The 14,490-nt window shown below is 42.4% G+C and overlaps 1 protein-coding gene across 1 annotated transcript in view; it reads left to right on the top strand.

The window, feature by feature from the left end:
- LOC115513614 (desmoplakin) overlaps positions 1-14,490 on the top strand; it is a 48,229-nt gene that overhangs the window by 14,245 nt on the left and 19,494 nt on the right. The window contains 10 exon segments of the mRNA XM_030314883.1: positions 250-352; positions 2,740-2,888; positions 3,879-4,053; positions 7,336-7,464; positions 8,633-8,683; positions 9,874-10,035; positions 10,836-10,940; positions 11,981-12,076; positions 12,653-12,778; positions 13,109-13,261. Of these exon segments, the coding sequence (XP_030170743.1) occupies positions 250-352; positions 2,740-2,888; positions 3,879-4,053; positions 7,336-7,464; positions 8,633-8,683; positions 9,874-10,035; positions 10,836-10,940; positions 11,981-12,076; positions 12,653-12,778; positions 13,109-13,261 (1,249 nt within the window).

Below are 14,490 nucleotides of genomic sequence, written 5' to 3'. Positions count from 1 at the left end.
AGATGCTCAAGCGACTGAGCCACTCAGGCGTCCCCAGACAAATGTGTATATACGGCAATAAATACACCTGCAGAGAGGGGAAGAGCGATAAAACAAACATGCAAAACGTTAACAATGAGGGAATCTGCACAAAAGGTCTACAGGCATGTTTTTGTTTCATTTTTGCAGCTTTTCTGAAACTTTGAGATTATTTCGAAATGGGGAAAAAAATAAATTTCACATCTGCTTTCTTTGTGTTTGCTTTGTCAGTCAAACCGGGACGATGTCCAGGCACCAGAACCAGAACACCATCCAAGAGCTTCTGCAGAACTGCTCGGATTGTTTGATGCGGGCCGAGCTGATTGTACAGCCGGTGAGCTTTCTTGTTCTTCGAGAATGCCATCCACCTCTACCTTTGTCCCCGTTAGCTTAGACTTCTTGTCCTGATCTGTGCATCCTTATTCACTGATGTCCTGCATACTTAGAGTTTAGAGATTATCTTTTTCAAAACAGACTAGAGAGGGAGGTGTATCTTCTTCATCTATTTGTTGGTTTAACAATGGACATCAGTTTCCAACAAATGTTTACGGATTGCCACCCTTTTGGAATTGCAACAACCTGTCATTTATTTATTATTTTGATGATTATTGTCATGCTTTCTCTTCCTAGAAATGCAACCTGACATGTTTATGTCACTGGATTGTAACGTATGCCATCAATGTAATAAGTTTTTTTTTTGGTCAGGAAATATTACTGTATTGTGAGAACAATTCTATTTGAGAAAAGTAAAAGAAAGGAAGGAAGGAAGGGAGGAAGAAAGGAAGGAAAGAAGGGAGGAAGAAAGGAAGGAAAGAAGGGAGGAAGAAAGGAAGGAAAGAAGGGAGGAAGAAAAGAAGGAAGGAAGGAAGGGAGGAAGGAAGGAAGAAAGAAAATGAGCAATGGAAAATTGAGGAAAAGTGGTAACATTTATGAAAGCCTCATGTTATTTCTGAGTATTAGCTTAAGTTCTCATTGAAACAGGCTTAGCAATCATGGATTGTATTTGTAAAGTTTTAATTTTAAACCACTGTAGCTAGCATTCAGATTTGCTCTGGTTTTGCTAAAAACCAGAATGGTGGGGCTGTAGACACCTTTTCTCTGTTTCCCCTGATTTATCGCATCTCTCCAGGGAAGGAATTGAGTTTCAATCTTCCCTATGCTGACATTAATGTAGGGGTTACACCTGGAATCTGGCCCATCACAAAGTTCCCCTGTGAAATACAAAGAGGGATTTTAACCAAGTAAATTTATGTGTTCTGTCTGGAGAATATCTTAATGTTCTAATTTCTCAATTTTAGAGATCTGTGTGGGTTCTAGTTTATTTTACCCAGTTAAAAAATAACTTCACTTTAATCAGTATAAAAGGATATTTGGGGCTCAGCAAAGCAGCTTGACTCTAGTTCTGGTTGTTACAAGTCCCTGGTTTATTTTTTTATTTTTTATTGAGTTATTTTTTTAATGTTTATTTTTGAGACCGAGCGTGAGTGGGGGAGGGGCAAGGAGAGGGAGACACAGAATCTGAAACAGGCTCCAGGCTCTGAGCTGTCAGCACACAACCCGATGCGGGGCTCAAACCCACGAACCTCGAGATCATGACCTGAGCCAAAGTTGGACGCTTAACCGACTGAGCCTCCCATGCGCTACCCTGCCCCCCCTGCCAAGTCTGATTTAAAACACATTCTTCATCACAGAGCTGTGATTCCTTTACATAAAGCAAAATAGGAGGCTCCATGCTTCAGATTCTGTGTCTCCCTCTCTCTGTGCCCGTCCCCTGCTTGCACTCTGTCTCTCTCTCTCTCAAAAATAAACATTAAAAAAATTAAAAACAAAAACGGGAGGCTCCAGTGATTTAATATTGAATACATACACACCACAGTCCTGGACACGATTTGTAGTGGCTGTGGAAATGTTTTACATGTGGTTGTAAAAATGTACCTGGCATCATATTCTCAGTGTATTTTGACTTACATGCATTGAAGTGTAATAACGTCAGGAATAGGTAGCATACTTGCTTCATTTGGCTGAAGTCAAATGAAAACAGCAATTGTAAAATTCGAGGGAAAGCTCATCTATGGCCCTGAAGCAGCGGCCTCTTGCATGTGAAAAGAGGAAGCTTTCTTTTTTTAAAACAATGTTTAATTTTGAAATAATTATAGACTCATAAGAAGTTGTAAAAATGGTACAGACCACCCTGGTGTACCCCATCACCCAGCTTCCCCCAGAGGTGACATCTCACACGATTGTGATGCATCATCAGAAGTGGGAAATTGATTAGCCCCATACCATGAATTAGATAGCTTCCTTTTAAGAACTGAAAAGCTGTGTTCCTAGAAGATGCAGGAAAAGCTCAGTGTGTGTGTAAAACACTTTATCCAGTAGAGTGTTCTGACCCCAGTGAAATTCCCATTGGATGGATGTTCTTTGTAAATATGAAAGATAGCATTTAACATATTGAAGCAAGGGAAAACTCAGTGTTCCGTAACTTTGCCTTTAAAGGCCTAGTAAAAATTTAAAATATAGTCCACAAATTTTGCTTCATGAATCCGCCCATATTTACCTACCTGTCCCACCAAATTAATAAGGTAATTTTCAGTTAGTCACATGCAAAATGGCATCTTCTATTTGTCAAGTTTACAGCAGAAGCTTTTGCTTCCGTGAACACAAGTGAAAGTCTTCCTCTCCAGCATCGTGTGTTGCCTTCATGTGGATTCTTTCCTTTAGGAACTGAAATATGGAGATGGGATACAGCTGGCTCGGAGCAGAGAATTGGATGAATGTTTTGCCCAGGCCAACGATCAGATGGAAATTACCGATAGCTTGATCAGAGAGATGCGACAGATGGGCCAGCCCTGTGATGCCTATCAGAAAAGGTATTGCCTTTATCACAGAGCACACTTACCGGCAGGCCTCATGAAGAAGAATGTCATGCACCCACTGGCACTCAGTCATGTGGCCCAGGTCTTCCCTTGAAGGAACCACAGCCATTCCGGAGGAAAGGCTGGGCACGCTTGGTGTTTGTGCAGCTACTATATACAGTAGCTATATAGTGATTCTATTCTACCTTCCTCTTATGTGGAATCACAAAGCGGCCATGAAAAGAATTAAACAGAGGTGCCCGAAGGAGTGGGCTTGTATTGATTGAGGGGTTGAGTTTGTTATGCGATGTTACGTGTACCTCCATTTTTTAGAGGGCAGCGAAAACCTTGGGCACAGCATTTGACTTTTAAGAGTCTAATACCAAGGCAAGCCCTGTTTGATGCATACAGAACTGAGGCGTGTAGAGTTGAAAAAGCAGTTCAGAGCAGAGATGGGTGGTCTTGATTTTGCTGTCATGGTACTTGGGGCCCATGGCATGAGGCAAATTCCCAGGGTGAAACTTGGGGGGAAGCAGTGGGTGCTACCGGGTTAGGCAAAGCCAGCGACACTTTCTGTGATGTTTCAGACTCTGAGCATCATAATATTGAGGTTCTTGTATGTGATTGAGATTCCAGTCATGTGGTAAAGAAAAGAAATCTTCAGGGGCACCTGGGTAGCTCAGTTGGTTAAACTGGCTCTTGGTTTCGGCTCAGGTCACGATCTTGCACCTTCATGGGTTCGAGCCCTCCATCAGGTTCTGCGCTGGGAGTGCAGAGCCTGCTTGGGATTCTCTCTCTCCCTCTCTCTCTCTGCCCCTCCCCTACTCACCCTGTCTCTTTTGCTCTCAAAATAAATAAACTTAAAAAAAAAGAAAATTCTTTAAATAAGACATTTGTGACCTCCGTGCTAACACAAAGGAGACTCAGAAGGGGGGACTTTTGTCCAGAACATGTCTTCATAGGCTGTTTTCCTGCCACAGTGTAATTGTTTTCCTTTCCTTTCAGACTGCTTCAGCTCCAGGAGCAAATGCGAGCCCTTTATAAAGCCATTAGTGTCCCTCGAGTCCGAAGGGCCAGCTCCAAAGGTGGTGGAGGGTACACCTGTCAGAGTGGCTCCGGGTGGGATGAATTCACCAAACGCCTCACCAGCGAATGTCTGGGGTGGATGAGGCAGCAGAGGGTAAGCAACTTCCAGACACGGTTGGTTTTGGAGTGTTCCACACCTGGGTGTCAGGTGTATAGAACATGGCAGGGTCGGCCCCAGTGGTCTGGCCACAGAGTGGTCTGGGACCTCAGTTGGCAATAGAAACTTGCTGTTTTCCTTATTTTCCTGATATACAATTTAAATTGAATGCTTCTTTTTTGAAATAAAACTTCAGCGTTTTTTTTTTTTCTTCTCTTCTGTGGCTTAGGGAATCAGCCTCATTGTTTTATGGTCCTAATTTATCATACAGGTAACATTTAACAGGTATAATTTAATAAGTAGATTTTGAATATCTAGCTCTTACCATTCCCAACCTGAAAATGTGTTGGAGTTCATGGGTCATTGTTCTTTCTACTTGAGCAGTGGTAAGGTGGTAAGTGACCTCATCTGTGTTACTGATAGGTACTTAAAAAAAATCTTGTAGAGGTTTATTTAAAATGTTAAATTGGAGGAGCTGGAAACAGTAAAACTGGATATTCTGGTTTGGGCTCATCGGTTGCTTACCTTATACTTTTGAAGTATCAGTTGCCTTGTGCAATCATTACGTCATGGGTGTGGGAAGGGAGTAAAATAATGGCAACCAAAGTATATGCTGAGCCTTTCCCTACAACTGCAGTTTCTACAAAGTGTTTTCCAATGCTAATTATTGTTTTGTTGTTTTATGTGGTCATTAGGCCCTTTAATGAACAGGTGGCATTAGAAATATATCATAATCATGTAGATGGGATTTTATAATGAAAAACCTGATGCTAATAACCCACCCTTCTCTCGAGAAGGTGGATACGATAGAATGATAAGTTGTGCAGACATCGTTTGTTATGCCATGTGGTTGTGGTTGTAAGAAATACTGGTTTTGTTGTTTGTTGTTGGACCAATTGAGCAGTGGGTTCAAAGTTTCTCAACCACTTAACATTTTTTGTATATGTTTTTACCTAAGTGGTGAGGATTTACGGGTCTGTACATTCATTCATTCAATTAAGCTTTTCTCCTACTTGTTATAAAGACTATATAATACTATTATAGAAGGTGGGGCTTATAGAGGAGAAAAGTCAGTTATAATCCCAGAAACATAAATAAGAGTCCTTTTTGCATGTTTTCAGATTCTCTTCTCATCTTTGAACACACATTCCTTGAGCTTTTTTATATCTATTGGCACCATACCAGAAAGGGTGTGTTCAAAATTATGTTTCATAGTCCTGGAAATGAATGTTATTGAAGAAAACAAGACATGTACACCCAAATGCCAGATTTCTGTCCAGAACAGTGTGGGGTTAATTGCTGTGTTTGAGCTGTAATAAAATCCTGCTCAGATAGGGCTGGGGGAGGGGTGGTGCTCCAGTCCCTGTGGAATGGAGCCCTCAAAGGAAGGCTTGCTTGGCAGAGCCGGTGGGGCTTGAGCTACATCATAAGTGATGTTAGGTGAGACAACCTTTGAGCCAAGTTACTTGTTTGGTGTGAAAACATCCCATCGCCTAATTCCTCCTTAGTCAGTATGACAGTTATATAAAATGACAGCTCATCACCGGTCATTTTCTGTATTCATGTTGGGTGTAGCTTGGCAAGAATCCTTTGTAGCAAAGGCTCAACATTTTTAAGTTTGGAAAATGGCATCGTCCCGTGGGCTCACTTTTCTGTCATGGTGGGGGTGTGTTGTTTTAATAGGTGCCATTGATGAGCAATGCAGTTCAGATCAGCTGGCCCCCATGGTTTGAAAGGAACTAGAAGTAGTTTTATCACTTACTGAGGGTTTGCTCTGGGATTCTCTCGGGGCCCTTTTCCTCTTATCCCTCCTCCCCCAAGCAGAGCCTGCATTCTTTCTCACTCCCAGGAGACTGGGCCACAGGCCCAGCTAGCTGATAAGGGAGCAGCAGTGTCCCCAGCCACATGATCAGTAAGCAGTCACACATCTCCTGTGCCAGGTTTTTGTTGTTTCCCTGATTTGTGTCTCTGCTGATGGGCTGCTCAGATACTATACACCTGGCTGGTAATGAGGGGCGTGCACGGGAGCCTGGTCATCCTATTAACTTCCTAGTGCACTCACCTGTTTCTGCTCGAAAGCCGAAAAGAGCAAGGGAGAGAAAGGTCAAAGTCCCCGGTAACTTTCAGCAATCTGACTGAAATGGCTTCCCTTTCTGAAGGCTTGCCAAGTGTATTAGAACATGGATGTGGCTTAGAACAATGCATGTTATGTTCTTGCTGCAATACCAGACTGGGATGTTTGCCCTTGGCGTGTGTAAGAGATGACACAGGTGATTTGAAAATTTACATGAGCTCGTGCAAAAGAAACATGAGATAATAGACCTGCCTCAGTATGAAACTTGTGGAATAGTACGCTTGTTTCTTATTATGTGGCATTCTTAAATTTGAAGTAGTGGGGACTCAAATTAGAAAGTCAGGTTTAATTCTTAAAGAGCTAACATGAGACTTTGAGTATGTGCTATAGTAACTTCTCTTTGAAGTGGGCCATAGGGAGTTTTGCATCCTGAAAGGTAATGGTAAATGCCAAGTTTAAAGAGTCAACAATTAACACGAATCGCGATAATTTAAAGAAATGAACAGTGAAAAATACTTTGAGGTCAGCCGTTTAGCTTGGGAAGTAGTACATGACTGACCTTAATGAGTTATTTCTGGTGCACATTTTAAAATGAATATAGGGGCACCTGGGTGGCTCAGTCAGTTGAGGGCCCGACTCGATTTCAGCTCCAGTCATGATATCACCGTTCGTGAGATCGGGTCCCGTGTCAGGCTTCACTTCACTTCACTTCAATGACAATGCAGTGCCTTCTTGGGATTCTGTCTTTCCCTCTCTCTCTGCCCCTTCCTGCACCTCAAAACAAATAAATATTAAAAAAAATAAAATGAATATAGGAACTTCTATCAGTATTTTCTAATATATCATACACATACTATACAGATACATGCCACTTGCATGTGCACAGGTAGATATTTTTTTCGCTAGAGGACATAATCTAGCTTTCAAGGGTCTCCTTCCTGCATCATCTCTCCTCAGCCGTGTCGAGCTGGGGTTGAACAAGTTGTGGGAAGTATTGGGCAAGCCCTGTTTGCTGTTCAGGAATTCCAAGCCTTTACAGTTTTTGGGGGGGGGGGGGGGGTTCAAGAACATTGAATATTTACATCTTCATGTTTATCTGAATGGAAGCTATGGCTGTCCCTTGATACTCTGACCCCTGTTGCTGGGGCCAAGGTGAATCTAATGGAAAGGATTGGAAATGAAGGGCACACTCTTTCCCTTGGCAGGCGGAGATGGATATGGTGGCCTGGGGCGTGGACCTGGCCTCCGTGGAGCAGCACATCAACAGCCACAGGAGCATCCACAACGCCATTGGGGACTATCGCTGGCAGCTGGACAAAATTAAGGCTGACCTGGTACTTTGAGATGTTTTCGTTTTTAGAATCTTAGCAAAGTATATGGAGGGATTGTGGAATTTCCCGATCCCGGGCGTTTTTGTCTGAAACGTTAGCCTAAGATTTCTTCCATAACAGACTGGAAATTTCTAAAAATCCCATTTCATAAATGGGGAAGCGGGCTCAAATAGACCTGCTAGAGACTGTGTTAACACTCGAGGGGGAGGTAAACAGAAGGCGAAAGGTGGACACACATGCATTTGGGCACAGTTTGTAGAATAGGGTATTTGAGGGTGGTAGCGGTTTTTGTTTGTTTGTTTTTAGAAAGCAGAGCATCTCTTAAATAGAGAAAGAGCTACAATTATAAAATTTGTGTGCTTGGAAAATCCTTTCCTATGTGGTAATTCAATGGATTTCTAATAAGGGAAATCGTGTCTCTTCCTGACACTTTTCCTTTGTCAAAGGACTGACTTGCATCTGGCTCAAGAAATACAGGATGAAATAATCACTCGATTTTAAGTACTTGGATCCCCCTGACCAGATCTCCTGCTTTTAAAGCCCTCACTTTTTTACTTAGACCAGAGATACTCATCCTCACTGCCTTTTTTCCTCCCTTACTTTTGTCTACCTGAATATCTCACCAAATTTCTCCCTTTTTTCTCTAAGGTCTAGAGAGTCCTAAGTTGTCTTGTGAAACTTAACACATGAATTAACATGTGAGTCTTTAAGTGATCAACCTTTTGTGGTGATAGCAACAAAAGCACAGTAAGGGGGCGCCTGGGTGGCTCAGTTGGTTGAGTGTCTGACTCTTGATTTTGGCTCGTGATCTCATGGTTTGTGAGTTCAAGCCCTGCATCAGGCTCTGCATGGAGCATGGAGCCTTCTTGGGATTCTCTCTCTCTCTTTCTCTCTCTCTTTCTCTGTCTCTCCCCTGCTTATTCTCTCTTTCTCTCTCTGTGTGTGTCTCTCAAAAAAAAAAAAAAAAAAAAAAGCCAGTGAGGGAAAAGATCCCTATGAGTAAAAGGGATTTTTACTGAGAGATTTTTCTGAGATTTTCTAGAGCAAATATGTCTTTCTACTGAGGGATCTGAAGTCAATATCTGACAAAAAGGAGGTTTAGAAGGGCTGCTCTTTTTGTACAAACCCACGAGGGGAATTAACTACTTGCTTGCTGTTTGTCTTTTTCTAGCGGGAGAAATCTGCGATCTACCAGTTGGAGGAGGAGTATGAAAACCTGCTGGTAAGCAGACTTATTTCTGACATCTCTGCATTCAGTTCAGTTCAGTTCCATAAAAGTGGAGAACAGCCTGGGCGGCAGCACCTAATAACCCAGGAAGTACCCGGAAGTAATAGTTAGGGGCTTGTAGATGCTAACTGCATTTCCACTGCTGGGGTTCCTTCAGAAGTGAAGTTAGAAGACTTTTTTTCTGAAGACAGTATTCACCGATATTCTGTTTATTTGCAAGTTGAGGGTCACGTATATAACACAGATTAAATACTTGGCGTTAAAGAAATAAAGCTTTTCCATTGGTCAATTGCAGCCTTTTTATGAAGTATAAACAAAAATAAGACTTGTTTTCCCTAGATAGAGAGTGATTAGACCGTCATCACCATTTTATGACAAACGTGAAATCAATTCACTTGACTGGTAAGAAGAATGGTTGCCATTTTTTTCACCTACTTGTGACACCCTGGCTTCACGTCCTCAATATTTTCTTGTTGGCAGTGATCCTTTTAAAATAATGTGGCTAGTGGGACACAATGTAGGACACAGTTGTCCTATTAGATCCGGGGCATGACTGATGGCACCTTGAAATTTTGGGGTGTGGCAGAGGGCAGGAAAAACTTGGCTTATCTTTCTAAGCATCCGTTTTTCCCTTTGTAGTCTAAAACTAATTCTCGAAACCAAACATCAGTGTCTGAATCAAGACCCTTTTGGGTTAGGCTATTCCACTGAATCTAAAATTGCTCCCTTGTTGATCATAAGTTTGGATGGATTTTTTTTTTTTTTTTTTTTTTTTTTTTTACATTCTAGGTGGTCAGGGAAGATTTTACCGATTCATGTAATTTATTTATTTATTTATTTTTTAATTAATGTTTACTTTCGAGAGAGTGAGAGAGACATAGCATGAGTGGGGGAGGGGCAGAGAGAGAGAGGGAGACACAGAATCCGAAGCAGGCTCCAGGCTCTGAGCTGTCAGCACAGAGCCTGACACAGGGCTCGAACTCACAAACTGTGAGATCATGATCTGAGCTGAAGGCAGATGCTTAACTGACTGAGCCACCCAGGTGCCCCTGTATTTGTCTATTAAAAAAAAAAAAATTTTTTTTAAATAAAAGGGACCACACAGATTTATCTATGGAAACTGCAGAGAACACCAGTAAGGTGCATACTGTTATCCTAATGCTGCTTTTGAACTTGCCTTGCAGAAAGCGTCCTTTGAGAGGATGGATCACCTGCGACAGCTGCAGAACATCATCCAGGCCACGTCCCGAGAGATCATGTGGATCAATGACTGTGAGGAGGAGGAACTGCTCTATGACTGGAGCGACCGGAACACCAACATCGCCCAGAAGCAGGAGGCCTTCTCTGTAAGCTTGCCCCTCGGAGTTGTAGATGCGAGGCTCTTGCCTGACAGGGCCCTGACATGGGGACAAAGGCCTCAATAATTTAATCAGCTATGTGGAATTCTGCCTCAGTTGAAATGGTCATGACAAGCCGTTCCTTTCTGGAAACTTCTCAGTGACTCTAGAGGGGCAATGCATTGCTTACCATCCTGGAAGACAGTAGATAAGAGTCAGAGTTATGCATTTGGATATCCCAAAGTGTGTGTAGCCCAGTAGGATGGTGGATTCAAACCTAGGATTAGGAAATCTCACCATTAGTTGTTGCTGTCCCTTTGCCTGTGTGGATTGGGACAAGACATGTCTCCAGTGTGACATCTGCCATGTACTAGATGATCTCAAACATCCTTTCTGGTCTTTATTTATTTATTTATTTTTATTTTTTTTTTAATTTTTTTAACGTTTTCATTTTTGAGACAGAGAGAGACAGAACATGAACGGGGGAGGGGCAGAGAGAGAGGGAGACACAGAATCGGAAACAGGCTCCAGGCTCCGAGCCATCAGCCCAGAGCCTGACACGGGGCTCCAACTCACGGACCGCGAGATCGTGACCTGAGCTGAAGTCAGCCGCCCAACCGACTGAGCCACCCAGGCGCCCCCCTTTCTGGTCTTTAAAATGCTATGATTCTTGAGGACACCATAATTCGACTGTTTGACATCGTTCATTTCCAGAATGTAGTTTTGTATTCTAATTTTCGCTAAAACCAGTAGAAGTGATGGCCGGCTAATGGTGACTTTGCCCTGATGGATTTTTCTTTCGTTTACAGATACGCATGAGCCAACTGGAAGTTAAGGAAAAAGAGCTCAATAAGCTTAAACAAGAAAGTGACCAACTTGTCCTCAATCAGCATCCAGCTTCAGACAAAATTGAGGTAGGCTTCAAGAGATATTTTCAATAGAGAGTAAAGGGGAACTTTTTATAAAGTAATACTATACAGATTGAATGATTCGTATGTATCATAAAGCCATGACAAGTTTATTTTACATATTTTGGGATCAAAACCCTAGACTCGGGGCTGACAAGCTTTTCTGGAAAGGACCAAATAATTAATATTTTAGGCTTGCAGGCCATTTGGTTTCTGTTGAGATTACTTAACACAGACATTGTTGTGTGAAAGTAACCATAACAACATGTAAGTGAATGAACATGACTGTGTTCCAACAAAACTTTATTTATAAATACACGCAGTGGGTCCAGTGTAGCCTTCGGGCCGCTGACCTCTGCCCTAGGCTGCCATCTGTGGGCTGTGCTAAAGGCCAACATTAGCTGGTAGCAGCACTGTAATGGCCATACTGGTTGTTAGAAACTGTTCTTCATACCAGTTGATAAGAGTCACATGGGTGACTGCATGGGTTCCTTGGACTTCCTCATCATCCAGAAGCTGTATAGGAACAGGGTGCAGTGGAAGGACCCTGCCCCAGTGCCACCCAGTGTCTGTTCTGATTCTGATTGGTCAGTAACTATGCCATTTGAGTGAATATTTTGGCTAATCTCCTAATGGTATCTATTTGCTAAAACTGTTTTTAATTTCTACCATACCAAGAGTTCCCTATTGGGAAATTTTATTTTTTTTATTTTTTTTTTTGAGAGAGTAAGACTGTGCACGTGCCTAAGTGGGGGAGGGACAGAGAGCGAGAATTCCAAGCAGGCTCTGCGCTATCAGCACAGACCTCACAATCTGTGAGATCATGACCTGAGTCGAAACCAAGAATCAGACAGTTAACCATCTGAGTTCCCCAGGCACCCCCTGCATTGGGAAGTTTCTCTTTTCAATTTTTAGAAAAATGTTTGCTTGATTTGGTATTAGATAGAACATATTTCGTAGCTTTCATTCAGGCTCACATGTCAATCAAAGAATGGGTGTCCTTGTCACTGAGTGGCAATGTGACAGCTGATGGTTTCTTGTTTCAGGCATATATGGATACTCTTCAGACACAGTGGAGCTGGATTCTCCAGATCACTAAGTGCATTGATGTTCATCTCAAAGAAAATGCTGCCTACTTCCAGGTTTTTATGCTTAGTAGTAACTTAATTGTCGTATAGGTCTTAATACCTTATCTTCTTTTTTTCTAATTTTTTTTGATGTTTTATTTATTTTTGAGAGAGAGAGAGAGAGAGAGAGACCGAGTGTGAGTGGGGGAGGGGCAGAGAGAGAGGGAGACACAGAATCTGAAGCAGGCTTCAGGCTCTGAGCTGTCAGCACAGAGCCCGACCCCGGGCTCAAACTTGTGAACTACGAGCTCGTGACCTGAGCTGAAGTCGGATTCTTAACCGACTGAGCCACCTGGGTGCCCCAGAATACTTTATCTTTTGAATGTACTCCTAGAAGCACTGAATACAGTCTTCAAAATATTTTACAAATCCTATTTATTGGCTTTTCGTGTCAAGGAGCACAGATTGGCAACTTGATCACGAGTCACTCAGATGTCTCTGGCTGTCACGTAGGTTAATATACCTTCTGCTGTAACCTTTTCCTTTAGCCACCTATTAAATAGACTCCGGGAAGGTACTCCTTGAAATGGAAATAGTAGTTGCCTACTGAGTTCCTTTTCCTTAACATGTGATCACTCTCATCTTTAATAGTTTTTTGAAGAAGCCCAGTCAACTGAAGCCTACTTGAAGGGCCTTCAGGACTCCATCAGGAAGAAGTACCCCTGTGACAAGAACATGCCCCTGCAGCGCCTGCTGGAACAGATCAAGGAGCTGGAGGTATCGTCGCAAAACAAAGACAGAATACTGATTACTTACCAAGAAAATTCCTTTGGAAAGCATACTTCAAATTCTATTGGCAAAGTCTTTTCACACAATGATATTCTTTCCTGCCCACTTCATTCATGGCTCTGTAGCTTCTGAAGTGGCTTGTTATGAAAGGTTCCTATCGTCCCTGCAGATAGATAAACCTGCAGCCTTTTGTAGCTGAGGCAACCGTAGCAATACCTAATTTGTGACGTCGTAGCAGCTATATTAATGTCATTTGCAGGTCTTACCTGAAATGCACTGAGCATCTATGCTAAAGTACAATCTTATTTCCAATTGCAGAAAGAACGAGAGAAAATCCTGGAATACAAGCGTCAGGTCCAGAACTTGGTAAACAAGTCCAAGAAGATTGTGCAGCTGAAACCACGCAACCCAGACTACAGAAGCAACAAACCCATTATTCTCAGGGCTCTCTGTGACTACAAACAAGACCAGGTGTGCACTCACTTCTTCAGAATGAATCACATGTTTTCCCTTTCTTTGCTCAGAGATTTTTGCCATCGAGGGAGTAGAGTTTAATCCACGTATCAGTGGGCAGCCAAGTCAATGCCTTGCTTTCATACACAGAGCAACAAACTGTTGAACTGCAGCAGCTTTACTCTGACTCTTATCATAGCTCTTGATAATTAGGACAGTGGTGATTATTTTTTAAATGTTTATTTATCTATTTTGAGAGAGACAGAGAGAGGCAAGTGGAGGGCGGTGGCAGAGAGAAAGAGGGAGTGGGAGAATCCCAGGCAGGCTCTGAGGTTACAACAGAGCTCTACGTGAGGCTCTGTCTCATGACCTTGGGATCATGACCTGAGCCGAAATCAAGAGTCGGATGCCTAACCGACTGAGCTATCCAGGTGCCCAGGGCAACAGTTATTTTTAAACTTTTCATTTTAAGTATTAATACTTCTCTTCTTCTAATATGCAGAACTTCATCTGTGATTACCCTTTAAATCTTTTTTTTTTAAGCTGATTTATTTTGAGAGACAGTGCATGAGAGTGGGGGAAGGGACAGAGAGGGAGAGGGAGAGAGAGAGAGAGAGAGGGAGAGAGAGAGTCCCAAGCAGGCTCTGCCCTGTCAGCACAGGGTAGGGCTGGAACCCATGAACTGTGAGATCATGACGTGAGCCGAAGTCAGATGCTCAACGCACTGAGCCACCCCATGCCCCACCCTTTAAATCTTAAATTTTAAAATCTTAAAATTTCTGTAAAGAACTTTAAGTTTCTGACATGAAAGAAGGCGGGAATGTGAGCATTATGCTGCGTTTGAAGTGAATGTGGTTACAGACATTATGAATTGATTGAGCGTATTAATCCTGCAGGCTCTGTGGTAAATACAAGCATTTATATGGAAAGAGGACTTGTTTTTACTAATTACTTATGTGATTTTCACAGCTCTTTTTCTTTTTTTTTTCTAATTTTTTTTAATGTTTATTTTTGAGAGAGAGAGAGGCAGAGCAGGAGCAGGGGAGGGGCAGAGAGAGGGAGACACAGAGTGAAAAGACATAGAGCCTGACTCAGGGCTCAAACTCATGAGCCATAAGATCATGACCTGAGCTGAAGTCGGATGCTTAACTGACTGAGCCACCCAGGCGCCCCCGCACAACTTTGTTTTCCTGTAAAAATTATGGAGGATTTAAGAAATATATGACCAGCTGTTTAGATACATGTTA

Source organism: Lynx canadensis, chromosome B2 (genome assembly GCF_007474595.2).
Source record: "Lynx canadensis isolate LIC74 chromosome B2, mLynCan4.pri.v2, whole genome shotgun sequence".
Taxonomy (NCBI): domain Eukaryota; kingdom Metazoa; phylum Chordata; class Mammalia; order Carnivora; family Felidae; genus Lynx; species Lynx canadensis.
Note: the sequence above shows the minus strand (reverse complement) of the source record. Positions and strands in the feature narration are given on the sequence as shown.